This window comes from Rhea pennata, chromosome 4 (assembly GCF_028389875.1).
Source record: "Rhea pennata isolate bPtePen1 chromosome 4, bPtePen1.pri, whole genome shotgun sequence".
NCBI lineage: Eukaryota > Metazoa > Chordata > Aves > Rheiformes > Rheidae > Rhea > Rhea pennata.
Genome location: NC_084666.1, coordinates 65,048,496 through 65,063,326, shown reverse-complemented (window position 1 = coordinate 65,063,326; position 14,831 = coordinate 65,048,496). Strand labels below are relative to the sequence as shown.

The following is a 14,831-nucleotide window of genomic DNA, read 5'->3' as shown; positions in this document are numbered from 1 at the left end:
CGCTTGGTTTCCCCTGCCCCCGAATGACCCAGAGATAAAGAAAAATGGAACTACAAACATGGTTTTAAACAAGCTATCATGCTTTCCACTACACATGCAAAAGCGGTTTTGAACAGTTTTAGACCATGCATAGAACAGGTTTTGCATCTTCAAAGCTCACAGATATCGTCACAGTATTTATAAGCAGATAAGAAACATAATACTTGATTTCCAGCAAGACCAGTAATTAAGAACTCATGTTACAGTGTCTCAACAGCCATACTCTTTTTCTTCTACAATTCACCTTTTAGGCATAACTCTACATCTACCAAATAACCAGGAAGTCTAAATAGTGTTATCTAGGCATTGTAGCCTAAATGAATCACAAGGTAAAGGAAGAGGAAATACATTTAATGCCTGACTGCAGGATTGCATGGGGACAGGTATACAGCAAAAGAACCAGTATATTACACACTAGTTGCAAATCTGAACCCAGACAACTAGGACAGTTCTGTCACAGGACATGGGTAGCTGCAGTTTTACAATACAACTGATCAAACAAGTGTTAAGAAGATTCTGGGAAGTCCAATAGACATTAAGATGCTTATATAGATGGCATGAAACCTCATCTCTAGCAGCCAAGTTCTGAGGGGTGAAAGAACCATCACGGTCTTAAAATATAGTTTTATTTCATTTTTCTCTTTCATTTTTTCTACTCAATTTTTGATGTATGCCTGTGCCAAGGAAAGCATTGCAAAAAATGCTATGCATTGTAAACAACACACTTGCATAATCAAATCTTGTTTCACAGAAAAAGACAGCAGATCTTCCATGTTTTGGGGGGCTTCTGTTAGGTTTAGCTTTGTTACCAGCTAATTCCAAAGCATTAGTACATGTGATCTTCTCTCCTTTGGATTTTCCAGATGAGAAAAGGACAAAAGAAAAGGTTTAAACAACAGACTGTAAGTCTAATTTCTGCCCCAGCTAGATCTCCAAAGTTTTGTATAAACAAAATATCACCCCACAGTCAAAGCATAATGTATATTTCATTATGGGAGCTTTCTTTGCAAATGTTTCTGAATGTAATAGGAAAAAAGATAATGTATGAACTTTGCAATAACCATAATGAACCTTTCAGGGAGTGGTAAAGAGTATTTGTCTTAGAGAATGTCTTGACGAATAAAGAAAAAAAAAATACTGACATTCCTGGCCCATTCAAAGAGGAGAATATTAAATCCCTTTAAGCTTTCTCCTCCTAAAACACTTGCATTTGAAGATGTGTTAACCATACTCAGTGAAAGACATAGCTCTTTTTGTCCACCATGACTGGAAATGCTGTTAGAGCTGGTCTATTACAAGCAGAGAACAGCAAAGTCACATTTAACTAAAATATGTATCTTGGCAGTACCTCACTTCCAGTAGTCTTTGATCTCTTTGCTGGAATCTCTTTATCCTATAAGAAAAGAGCGAAGAAAAAAAGTGTATGAAGAACATTAGAGAGGAAGAACTTATTCATATAAATATGGATAGTACTAGTTTTAAATGCAATTGAAACATCGTTGTCCGAGTATAAGGGCCTAAACTACTACTTTTAAAAATATGTGGTCAGTCTCTTTGATTATGAAATTATAACCTTCCAGATGTTAACAGAAGAAAATAAAAATGGATGGGGAAACATCCATTTTTTTTCCCTGCTGCACAAGTTTTTAAGCAGCAGTTTATGCCTGTCCTCAATTAGTTAAAAAAAAAAAAAAAAAAAAAAAAAAAAAAAAAAAAAAAAAAAAACAGAATCATCTTCCTGTTCACTTGAAAAAGATGAAAAGCAAAACTGAAAAGCAAAATTGAAAATAAGTCTGGAGTTATCCATCATTAAAGAAAGCCCACAAAGCTTAGATCAGAGGAGGGAAAAAACACAACATACAACTCCTTACCTTCTCCTCTTACACAGAAAGTAAAATCAATATAGATCTTTCTAATGATTCCCTTCCCTTCTCCTCCCACTAGTCCCTATATTTTGCAGAAAATTCTTCCCATGTTGAAGTAGCCAAAGTGAAAGGCTCTCCATAATTATATTATGGAACAGCAATGTCCTACCAATCTATAAAATTTCCATCGTCTCTCTCTCTAAACCTTAAATTCTGGATCCAGGGACAACAAGGCCCCCATGGAATGCATGGGTGAAAATGACTTTTAGTTTTCTAGCAATAGTACCAACTGCACCAGGCATCTTATCAATGTGAGTCTGAATAACGCATTCCTCTTCCCTTGACTAGCATGCTTACGCTTCCTGCTCAAACAGTTTCAGGTATATTTTTAAGCTCTCACTTTAAATAATTCAAGAGACTTGATTCATTAGTTCAAAAGTTTCAATCTGAATATACGTTAGACCTGTTGACTTTTCTCATCATTTGTATCATCCAAAGGGCCCCAGCAACAAATCAAGACAACGGCTGAAATCCTCCCAATCTGTTTGTGCAACAAGTATACCATAATAAGCAAACCTAAGCCTAAACCAAAGGCTTGCAGTTCCCACCGGTGACATATAAAACAGGCGTTTCATTATTGCTGTAATGAAACTCCAGGGAGTATGGCTAACAAGACGTGAAAGCACTCAGCTGCACCTCACGCCTTATAATTCTCCAAAGGTGCGATTACCACTTTTCTCTTGGGCATTATTGTTGTCTTCCAATTACAATGCTCCTTTGGGGAATTAAAGAAATACACCGTAAGTCACATAAGTACATGCTATACCTCTCCCACAGTAAGGAAATGCACAAATTTAATTGCAGATACAGAAAAATGTCATTTTAAAGGAGTAATGGTAGAAAAATGAATTCTAGAGCACATGAACACAAACTTTAAACAAAGAATTACCACAAGATACAGGAAGAGGTCTTTTTCTCTCCCATCACTTGGAGTCTTAAGAAATTTAGGAACCGTTGCTTAAACGGTTATCATTATGTTTCACTACACGTTACTGAACTCAGAGAGTACTAGCTGGAGAAAAATAAAAGTACACTTTTACCTAAACAGTACCAACACAAACACTATCATTTTAGAAGCAGATTGTATTTCAAGGCATAAATACATACTTCTTTAGATTCAGCAAACAGTGGAATGTCATGAAATGGAGAAATATATCTACCCTCTGCATTCTCTGAAAAAACAAACAAAAAAGTAGCATTACAAATCTAAACATATGCCATAAAACATCTGCATTCCCAACACTTAATATGCATTACAGAAATACATGGTGTGCAACAACTTCATATCAACCCAACTATTTCTGAACTCTAATTCTAAAGACTGCAAAACAAGCTATATTCAGGACAAAAAAAAATGATTGTTTGACAAGGATTCATTAGAATCAAAATTATTGCTTTGGTAGTCAACAGCACACTTCTCTCTTCTCACTAACTGGCAATACAAGCTATGCAAAGATAAGAAAATCCTTTTATTTCCTCTTGTTCGCTTTCCTGGCAATACGTAGCCATTAGTGGTGGAGGTGGGAGGGGAATGATGTAAAATTCCCAGAGAACCTCAGCTCCATGAGCGACCAATGAATTTGTCTGGGTTTCTAGCAATGCTACCCATATAGCTTCACCATAAACTGAATTTCAAAACAGAAAGATAAAAATCCACTAGTGTATCATGACTGATCAACAGAATACAAAAAGGAAGGGATAACTGCTCAGGCCCTAGAATTGAAACCCCAGTCCTCCAAAATCAGCAGAAATCTGACTTTACGTCAACGATTTGCTCCCACTGGAGAAAAGAGAATTCACTGGAGTAGACACCAAAGCTTTTCAAAATACAGGGAAACTTTCAAAATGCCAAAAGCCCAAGGTTCTGCATGAGATCTGCATGTAGACAGAAGCATTATCAATAATGTAAGGCGCTGACACAAATCTGAAGTACTTCCTCTTCTGCCTGGGTCCCTCTTAAGGGTAAAGGGAAAAGCAGAGAATGCACTTCATTTGGCTTTGGACTCGCGCTTTGACCACCCCAACAAAGAAGAGTGGACAACAATTGTTTTTGTAACTTCTGAAAGTCTCCTAGATGTTTCTCCCAGATAAAGTTGCATTGTAGGCTGCTTGCTCTCACACACTGAATGGACTTGCTCTTGATGAGTTCCCAAACAGACACCCCCTGGGGGACTGAACACAAGCGAGTCCTGGCAGGCTACCACTGACAGGAAACACGCCACCACCATTTCTCTCAAAATCATCGAGAAGCCAGTGGACCTCAGATGCATAAAACCTGCACTAGTGAAGTAAGTACCATACAGACAGCTTTGTTACTAAAACACTTAACACTGAGACTGCACACCAAGAGCTCTTGCTGGATTTTAGGAAACGTCCTTATGCCCACGCACCCAAGGTCCAGCCGAACAGGCTGCATAGGGCTGGTGACCCCCATTTCGGATGGCTGCCTCTGGTCACCATGACACTTCGGGAGGGAAGTGCCCAGGGGGCAGGCCACACTTCCTTTGGTCCCCTACGCCAGGCAGGCTGAGGCTCCTGCTGTCAAAGCATTCCTTGGCCTCATAAAACATCCTGTGGCCCTCACGGCCCCAGCTGCCACGGAGAGGGCACTGCTTTAGCCTCCCACCCCTCGGGTCGCAGGTCCCCCTCGCCCTTGAGGGCTTCCAGGGCTGGGGGTACGGCCGTCCAGGGCACACCAGCCCCCAGGGCTGAGCAGGCCAAGCATCCCCTGAAACAGCCAGCTCGCAGGGAAATGCCGGAGGTTTCCACGCCAAACTGCCCCCCTGAGGCAGGAGGGAGGCTCCTGAGGAGCCCCGGCAGCACCCACTCACCCCCCTCCGCACCGTGCCCCACCAGGGGAGCGGCGGGGACGGAAGGGGTTTATGGAGCCCGGGGGGCTACTACTTACTAAAGTAGAGGCGGTAATCGGGCGAGTGGGACCGCCCCCGCTGCTCCGTGCCGTAGCGGGCCATGGCGCTGAGGCAGCAGCGCGGCGGCCTCCCCCACCCCCGCGCCGCCAGCAGCCGCAGCAGTCCCAGCGGCGCGCGCATGATGGCGACGGCCACCGCCGCCTCCCTCCCCTTCCTGCGGCCGCCGGGCCTGCGCTGACCCGCGCCCGCCCCGCCGGGACAGCCTCGCACGGCCGAGAGCGGAGGAGGGAGGCTTCTGGCTGCCCCCGCCCGGTCCTTATCCCCTCCTTAACGCGCTGCGGAGGGGGAGCGCGAGCAGGAGCCGCCGCCTGTGGCAGAGCGCGGCCGTTAGCGGCGCGGGGCCCAAAATGGCGGCGGCGGCAGCGCGCGCGCGGAGCCGCTGTAACGGTCGGGGGGCGCCTCGGGGGCGGCGCGGGGTAGCCGAAGGCTCCCGAAGGCGGGTGCGTTTGTACGTTGAGCCCCGCCGATGCGTGTAGGAGGTTCTCAGCTGCTTTCAGGTTGAGCTGTTCTTCAGGCTTATTCCTCTACGTGTGATCTGATTCCTGTGACACCTTTGGCTTTGAATTCTGGTCCCTCTTCGTTCATCTCTGAGGAGGGTTTTGAATGAATTTTATTCATCAACGTGGGTGGTAGTTCCTGGAGCAGTGTTTCTTATTCACGAGTTTTCTTTTTTAATTCATGAAAAAGGCAGATACCATTACTGCTGTTTTATTGTTGGGGAAGCTGAGGCAGAGCAATTTTTGTTGCTGTTGTTGTGTAGTTAGCTGATCCCTTAAATCCCAAGCCAGTCTTACTGATTGTTCATCTCTAAAAATGATCAATATTGACTGAGTTTTAATGCTGACCTGAGTTACTCTGGAAGATCTATACAGGATAACCACATGTCACCTCGATTATTTTATAGGGCGTGATGCCATTTTAAATGTTACTGGGAGTAAAGTACTTGCAGCGGAAAGGCAAGGCACGCTCTTTCATCAGATTTGAGCATTGCATAACTTCTTCATCCCCTCAACTGTTTAGTAGATGAGGTTGTAAAAGCATTAGGATGCCTGTTTTGCATGTACAGTAAAGATCCCATGATAATTTTTTACATGAGAGTAGGAGATTTTTGTTATGCCCTCGTTCGCAATTTCCCCACGTACTGCTGCAAAACGTGCAAGTTGCCACTCGAGATCTTAGCAGTAGCTCTACTCCAGCCCGTGGACTTTTCCTGATAATGGAAAGGGCTATTAAAAAAAAAAAAAAAAAAAAAAGTTACTGACTCTTTCTCTAATTTGTGCCGTTGTTTGCTAAATTTATCGCAGGAGACCATCTCCAGGACAACAGAGAGGCTATAGCAGGCCACTTGATCGATCATGACCTACCTCCCTGGAAGCTGCTAAATAATAGTTGGTGCTTCACTAGAGCAGTTGGCATCTTTCTTCACTGAGTACACCAAACCTTAGTTTTTCAGATGTTAACTTCCTGAACCAGATATTTGGGTGATGTGAGGTCTCTCTTTGAAGTTCTTATTTTTTTGAGTTTGTAAGGGGGAAAATTACTGTTTTTTTCATTTGAAGCATTAAAAAAAAGTAGAGGAACTTCTCCAATTATTAAAAACAAACAAACAAAAAAAAAAAAACAACAACTTTGAGATAGCCCACTATTGAAACTGGGAAGGTTAAAAACGAGTATGTGCCATAGGCCTAGCCTTCCACCTCCGCTTTTTTGGAATCTGGATTTAATTTGTGTAAGTTCAAAGCCTTTGAAAGTCACTTACTATGTGCACATGCACAATATTTTTAAACTTGTAAAGTTTACAGCTCAGTGTAATGTTATCCCACAAGGATCCCACCATATGTTTATTTGCCTTGACAAGCTAGGAGGTGAAATACATAGCTATAGCCCCAGTAATATGCACAAAATCTGAGTGCAGATTTCTCCATTGCCTTGCAGTGTGAACGTAGTCTTATCTAAAGCTTTCTCATCTGTACTGGGCAATCACCTGTGAAGCACTTGAAATGTATGAAATATAAACGAGTTTCTGTGCAGGCACTTTTTAGATGCATAAATAGATGCCATCGTGTCACCTAGCAAGGGTGCGTGATACAGCAGAAAAATACACAGAAACCCTGTTAGTGCTGCCAGAGTAGAGAACATGAAATTTTAGTACTCTAAGGTCTCCAAAATTCCCTTATTACTACAGAAATAATAATAACAATAAAACCCTGAATAGGTTTGATTGTATTTGGCAGTATTACACATTTGTATTACACAGATCAGGGCAGAAGTAGGCACAGTACTCCTGAAGTCAGATTTAGGTAAGGCTGCAGCTTCCTTATTAGAATAAATTTTCTTAGTGTTCTAATGGTTCTTGAATGTTGGAACATATGAGTGTTTTGATTCCAGCATGTACATTAAGCAAACTCTTCAAAACTACTAAGGCTTTTACTAGCGAAGTGTTTTTTTTCAGTTCTTTTTATTCCCAAGTGTTTTACTTCCAAATGTAAAAGCATTATTCTGATTGGACCAGAAAAGGCATGTATAGGACTGATTAAGTTTTATTTATTGACCTTGAACCAGCTCTCACTGAAAGACAATGAAAATATTGCTATTTATTTCAAAAGAATTAGAATTAGGTCCATAAGACTTAGGTAGGCCATATATGGTGCATAGGTTTTATGCTTGCCCTCTGCACAGAGGTGAATCTCATTCCATCAGAATGCCACTGGAGTATAGCAAAAACTCAACAGCATTATAATCATCTAAGCCTGAAGGACATCCTTATTTTGTAAGTTTGCACTCCACACGGCACATGTAAATTTGTATTTTGGATACATTATGAAACTGTGGCTGTTTTGCCCAGGAAAATGCTGTGCAAATTAAATGCAGAAAACTATCTATATAATAATCTTAAAAAAAAATGCCTTCCTCCCGAATAAAAGTCATTTTCATCTTTTAAGCTAATAAGGCTTTGAAGAATTTCATTAGTACATCTATATGCTATTTCAGTGCCTTTGCTCTTGACTGGTGATCACATCATTATCATTAACTTTTGCTGTAATATAACTTGTATCTCCACCGCTTGTAAGACCATTAATCAGGAGGAATCAATTCCTGCCAGCCTTCTGTTTGCTGAATGAAAACTACCTCTGTGCAAAGGGCCAGTGCAGCCAAGGATGACTGTCCTCTCAGTCCCGCTACCCTGGTGAAATAGGTTGCTGCTTGCACTTGCATGTTAGCGCTCGCTTGGTTGGAGGTCACTATCCCACCAGCATATAGGTGGATCAGCTCATATCAGTGCTCCTTAGCTCAAATCAAAACAAAACAGGCTAGCTGAAGCAATTTAAAGAGGTGGCCTAAGTTAGCCAAGCTGCTTTGTGACTGAAGCGAGTTAAGGAGCATGAACAACTCTATTTGCAGATCTGTGCACTGACAGTCTCCAGCAGGAAGAGGATGACAGGTTGCTGGAGTCAGTAACCTCTTTCATTGGCACAGCTGGGTATTGGAAAGAATGTCTATCCACAGCCTATTCACACAAGTATCTGCATTTTATGTGCTGACAAATACCCGATGGTAGCAATCATCTAATTAAAAGGAACAAATTGTGCATTTCAGTAACTAGGATAAGGTTTATTAGGTTATGTTACTTAACATCCTAAAGTGAGTAAAGACAGAGGCTCCTGTCCCGAAGAAACTGTACTTTGGATCAGATTGTGGACCTTTGCTTACGGTAGTGAGCAGTTATAAAAGCAATCCCATTGGTTTGAAGGGACTGATCTTCTATGTTCAAGCAAAAATAGATTCTAGTCTTAAATTTCACTGTCACATATAGGAAGATGTCGAGTTTACACCCTGTGGGTTTTTTTCTGAATAAATTGTCCCTGTGAGCTGTTAGTTTTGTTTTTAACTATGCTTTCCATTAGGCTCCCCATAAGGATTCACTTGCCAGATTAACTTCTCTAGGAGTAGGCAGCATTATCAGGTACACAGAGTGCTCGTCTTACCCACTGATAATCTAATTGCAGTGGGCAGTGAAAGCTGAGGCTAGCCAGGCAGGCATGCCGCTAGTTTTGGTTGGACTTATGCCTAGAAAGTGATTTACCGATCAGGAGGCTGGGGCTGAGTCAGGCTTTGTAGTACGTGCCTGTTCCTTCCTTCCTAGACATCTGTGCAGAGTTCAATTTAAGCCCTGTGAAATAAGGATTCCCAACCCACCATAACTCTTACCAAAAATCACTCACAAGCATGAAATGTTACTTAACTTCAATATTTTAAAAGTCTGATCTTTGTCGCTTCTAAGAAGCTTGCACATCACAAAACAGAAATCTCCAAATAGTCTTCTTCCCTGTTCATTCTTTCTTTCTTTCATTCACACACATGCGCATGCACAAAGAGAAGGAGAGACTGAGAGAAAAGAAAAAAAAAAAACATGTTCCAATTCAGCTGAAAAACATTGTTTGGAAACACACAAAGTTTCGGTGCAAAGTTGCAAGCAGTAATAATTGGAAATAGGAATCTAGAACGCAAATCTCGCCACTGGCTCACAGTAGCCTTGGCCCTATAATTTTAGACTCCGTTTCCATCTTGATTTTTGAATTGCCAAGCATAAAATTCTCAAAGAATTCCACATTTTTTCTTTGGTAATTTTTTCACTCCCTATTTTACATTAAAACATAATAGTAATCGGGATTCATCTTCTGTACTTTTATCTGTCTCACTCGTTTTCTTGTCTTTCCTCATTAGCTTTGATATCACAGTGCCATCTACTTGATCAACAGAGTCAGGTTATTTTCCTTAGAAAATAACTGTGCGGCCATAACCCTGAACAAATCAAAAGGCTGCTCAGTTCCTTAGTAAGTTCCCCTTTCCTCCACACCTCCTAGCCCTTTCAAAGAATCAATGCCATTAGATATGCGCGTTTGAAAGCTGGCGCAGCTCTGAGCATGTTTTACAAACTAATAAAATGCCCCTGTTGGACAATGACAGATCCACTGACACTTTGAGAACAATTCCAGCCCTGCTGACCCTTCTCTCAGCATTCACTCTCCCCCTCTCTTCTGACAGGTGTTTCCTTCGAAAGCTGGGTCCCTCTCTGTATACGCAGAACACATCAGCCTTTTGTGTGGGTAAACTGGGGCAGAGTCTTTGTTCAAAGTAAGAAAGCTTCCCAGCAGTCAAAAGACGTTGATTGCCTAGCCTGATAGCTTGAGCCATCCCCTCTTAAAAATACCCACAGCCTAGTCTGAGCCCTGAAGGCATATGCTTTGTTTTATTAATTTCTCCTACAAATATTTAGATGAGAAACAGTATAGACAGCACTGAAAGAAATTATTGCTTACTTTAAAGACCTGTTTCTCTACTGGAATCACCAGTCTGGCAAGATCAGCCAGAGGAGTGAAGGTGACACTGCCACACTGAATAACATTTCACCTGCAAGGCAGCCTTTTTTCTCTTTTTCTACTACTGAAACGTGTTTGAAGTTTTCTTCTGTGTATATTTCAAAGTAATTTTGATTCATTCATTGTGAAAAAAATCAATGTGTAGTATCTAGTTTTACCTATTTTTAAGTCTTCCATTTTTATTGCTTTTATCCTGATCTGTCATCCTATTCTTATCTTACAGTTATAGCTGCAAACAAATAGTGTATACATACTAGCAACTTTCCAATGCTCAAAGTCCTTGGTGGGTCTGACACGTGATTGTTCTTATCACTATTTAAACCTCAACTTTTTGTCTCTCTAAAAGAACCTTTAGTATGGCTCATGCATACAGGCAGAGGGACAAGAGATAAGGGTTTTCTTTTATACGCAGCAAGGTTCACTTGTGTGGAGACCAAGAGCTAACAGGGACATTTGCGCTCTTTACCGTCACATTCTACCTATAAAGATGGTAATACAGCTCTCTGCAGCAGCCTCTTTTTACTTTCTAATTCTCCACTGTCTTTGGAGTGCAGTCCTTCTACCTGGGCAAACCTATGCAAAGAGGAGGGCTAACTCCAACAGCAATGGCGAGGAGCACCTTTCAGCATGATCTCTCTGTTTCTGACCAGCTCTGTGGAAGGAGAAGAAGGAGGAAGAATTAGCAGGGGAACACACAGACAGGAGCTTTCCTGGGAGCAGAGAAAAATGCCAGTGCTGCCTGGATGCTCCACAGGTTGGTGCTGTCAGAGACACTCATGGATCTGGAGCTGAGCCTGAGTGATCTGCTAATGAAACGATCCCATGGACTTAAGTCATTAAACATACCCATTGATCTACTGTTAATTATAATGACAATTCTCAAGTGATTTACAGGGCCAGCAGGGAAGATGAGCACACTGTTCTCCATACAGAAAGGTTTCTAATACTGGTGTTGCACCGATAGTACATCCTTTGCTTCTCCTTCAGTATAACCTCGGAATAGGATATAACCTCAGAAAAAGGTGCAATGAAACTCCTCTGGCATTAGTGGACTTGCCCACCTATTTGCATGGACTTTGTCCCCATGCCTGGATTAGTTCTGGGTGAGGGGTAACAGATGTATCAATCTTTCAACAGAAGATTCCAGCTTTACAGTGCAATAGCAGACCTGCCTCTGAGATCATGCTTCATGCTTTGTGCTGGCTGCTGTATCATATTGTTTCAGTACCCAGCGTTCCCTCTTGAAGTCAAATTTTGTGTTGATGAAGCTCAACTGTAGCCCTAAAGTGAAGCCATCAATGAACTTGGTCCTTTGTCTCTCAGAGTAATAGAAGCATCCACATAAGTCATCAGAACAGACCCTATTTTTCCTCTGTTGTTAAAAGGTTGTGCGATACTTGATGGTTAGGTCACAAACACACCCATTTGAACATACACTTCGGACTTCAGTAGTTCACAGTGAATTTGCATTGGCAGATGAAGTCAAAATGCAACAGTAATGAGAGACTGCTTTCATTTGGTGGCTGCGCTGGCCCATTTCAGTGAACAAGCTTGAAAATAATAGGCTTGTGTCATTGCCACAGGACTCTAGCAGTGTTGTACACCTCCACTGAAACATAACAGGCATGGCAGTCAATCAGCACTCACATTTTTCACATACGCACTGGGATTCTAAATTATAAAAAGAAATCTTCTCTAACAGCTGCAAGGAGTTGCAAAAAAAGAAGTAACTGTTTGCTTACTTAATGGCCATCAGCCTTGATGGCGTTCCCGGTTCATTTATAGCTCAGGATTGAGATAAAGGTTAGCATTGACCATATAACAATAACCTCTTATATGTTTCTAATACAGTTGCTTGGGAACACAATGCCAATATTTTCTATGCTGACACCAGCACCTGTTCCATCTCTTAAGTAGAGTGACTTCCACGTCAATAACTCACATGTGAGTGCTCATATCAACTAGATTCCTATTTGCTTAGGAGAATTACATGCAGGGGTTAAAGAGATTTTCACATTATTTGTAAAAAGAGCACTTTGTCCACATAGATGCTAAATACTCCCTCTTGTTTTACAGATTAGTAACTTTGATACAGTTTGACAATCAGTTGTTACTCTGTCCAGAAAGGAACGGGAGTAATTTGCAGATTAAGAGGTGCTTGCTAGTACTATTGCATGTGGCAGCTAAAGTCAAGTACTTCACATGCAGTTCAGACAGTGCTTTCTGTGGCATTTTATTATAGTCCAGGTGAAGCATAAAAAACAGTAATAAGAGGTTTTGAGGGTATCTAATGCAAATATGCATCTGTTTTTACATATTCCTCTTATTGGCTGCGTTGGCACCAGCCCGCAGTGCAGGCTGATGGATAAAGCAAGGATAGGTCTCAAAACTCCCTCCCTCCAGAGAGGCTGGAGAAGCTGTGAGTCCTAAATGCCTCCCACGTCAGTTGGAATATTACTTAACACATGGTATTTTCAACCTTTTCCATGCTAAGCAGTACAGCGTAAGTATTTTGAGGTCCCAGAAGGCATTCGCCTACATTTCCACGTTGTGTTGTGTGCTAGTTTTGGGCTCCTGGCTGCCTCAGAAAGCCAGGTAAACCATGACAAGTACAAAGACGGCAGCAAACTGCAGTCAACTTTCCCTGCAACCATTTCCGTGATGAAGGAACACATCCCTTTTCAGAGCCTATGAATGAGTCGTGGAGGAAGAGGAAGACCTCTTTTGCATGTGGGCAGATTGCTGTCGTAATAAACACCTGAACAAACTTTATTATATCCTATCTTGGCTGTAACTGTGCGTATGTGGCAGAGAGCCTATGGAGCCAAGAATTTAACAGTTTGTTCTTCCACCTCCACCCAGCCGAGATATATTCCCTCGCTCTCCCCAAAACACTCTTAATTTAAATAAATATAATAACAGATCATAGAAATTATGGACTCTGTGGCTTCTGAAGAGCACAATGCCTAAAACCCCAGCTGGGGTAAATAATTTCTCAGGGCAATGCCAGCTTCAGCAATAAGCCCCTCTACCTCCAGCTGCTCACTCTTACCCCAACATCGTCCCCTGTCTCATGCTACCACAAGCGCTTGCGTAATGGTGTGATGAACTAAGCAGGGAGAACAGATCCAGCTGGAAAAGAGCCCAGGGGAGAGGGGAAGGGAGGGAGTTTTCAGTTCCTCCAGCTAGTCTCCAAAGCTTGTCTCTACAGCCTGCAGGGACAGAAGAGCACAAGTATTGGGGGTTGGGGGGGAGAGGCGGTGGGGTGGTGACTGCTTAAACCAGTTTTACCACCCTCCCTGAATGTCAAACCACTGCTTGGGGAAAAAAAAAAAAAAAAGAAAGAAACTGGGCAGCTAATTTCCCTCAACTCTCACCTTGATCTTTTTGCTCATCCTGCGGCTGTTGTGGCTTTGATGCTTGTCCCAGGAGTGTCTCTGCTCCCTGGGTACTCTTCTCCTCATTCTCTCCGCAGCTGCTTGGGCCTTTTAAGGAACGTTTGTGGTCTCACTTGCGGAACAAAAGACTTTCTCAGGGCAATATCAAGAAGGAGACAGAGTACACGAATTGCCTGTGTGAGCGCAGCAGCTTGCCCGTATCCCGCTCCCCGCTTTATTCTGCAGCCAGGTGGTGTTTGGACTGACAGTTTGTGCGGTGCTGGCACACTTGCAGTTTGAAATAGTCATTGCTTAACAGCTTCATCATCTTTTTGCTGCTGGGTAGAAATTAGGGGCTTTAAGCAGGAGGGAACATCACAGAGTGAGCTCTTTAAAGGCATCTCACCTCCCTGCTCGCTGCTTTTTATCACACAGCGCTTCAGGGCTGCGGTACGGGAAGGCTAGAGCAACCTGCACGCCGGCATTTACCGCACGGACATGAGACCCGCCGCTCCGCGGGTGCTGTGACAGCGAGCGGGTGCGAGACCCGACACCGCTGGGGCTGAACCGGCGGCTCCCGCGAGACCCTTTCCTAGAGCAGAGGGGCCGCAGGGGGTCGGTACCAAGGCAGCTGCAGCGATTACCGCTGACGGCTGTTGCGGCTCTTCCCGGGATAGGGCCAGGCCGAGCTTAGATGCCAGCAGCTCCTGCTGTTTTAACATGAGCTTGATTAGACCAGCTCTGCGGAGGATCGCTAGACGGTGCCTGAATGCCAGAGGCCATTGCTAGCAAACACTGTAACAACATCTCTTCTGGGACTGATCTAGAGGTAGTAAGAGCAGGTGTTTTGCCGTCCGCTCCCCAGCCATCAGAGCGCAGTAATTTGCTGTGACAGCCTCCACGGGTCCCTTGCACTCTTCCGTGCCGCCTCTGCGTGCACAGGCCCCTCGCCGCTCTTTCCCGAGGCTGCAAACGACCGCCCCGCCGGCCGGGCTGCTGCTCTGCGGCGCGGTGCTCGGTCCTAAGGCAGGACACAACCCCGGGCTGAAGCAAGCCTCGGCTGCTGGCCCTCTCCCACCTCGCGGCGGGTTTTCCAGCCCCCTCCCTCCCAGCGCACACATGCTTTTCTTCCTGGTCCTGGGGAATCTGATTCCCTTCAAACCCGTAGATCAGGAGTTT

General features: G+C 43.3%; 1 protein-coding gene across 1 annotated transcript in view; it reads right to left on the bottom strand.

Moving 5' to 3' along the window:
• PPA2 (inorganic pyrophosphatase 2) overlaps window positions 1–5,239 on the bottom strand; it is a 35,531-nt gene extending 30,292 nt beyond the window's left edge. The window contains exons 1-3 of the mRNA XM_062574910.1: window positions 4,873–5,239; window positions 3,072–3,136; window positions 1,388–1,432 (exon numbers count right to left, since the gene is read on the bottom strand). Of these exons, the coding sequence (XP_062430894.1) occupies window positions 1,388–1,432; window positions 3,072–3,136; window positions 4,873–5,014 (252 nt within the window). The 5' untranslated portion in view covers window positions 5,015–5,239. The remainder of the gene's footprint in view (window positions 1–1,387; window positions 1,433–3,071; window positions 3,137–4,872) is intronic.
• Window positions 5,240–14,831: the final 9,592 nt, after the last annotated feature.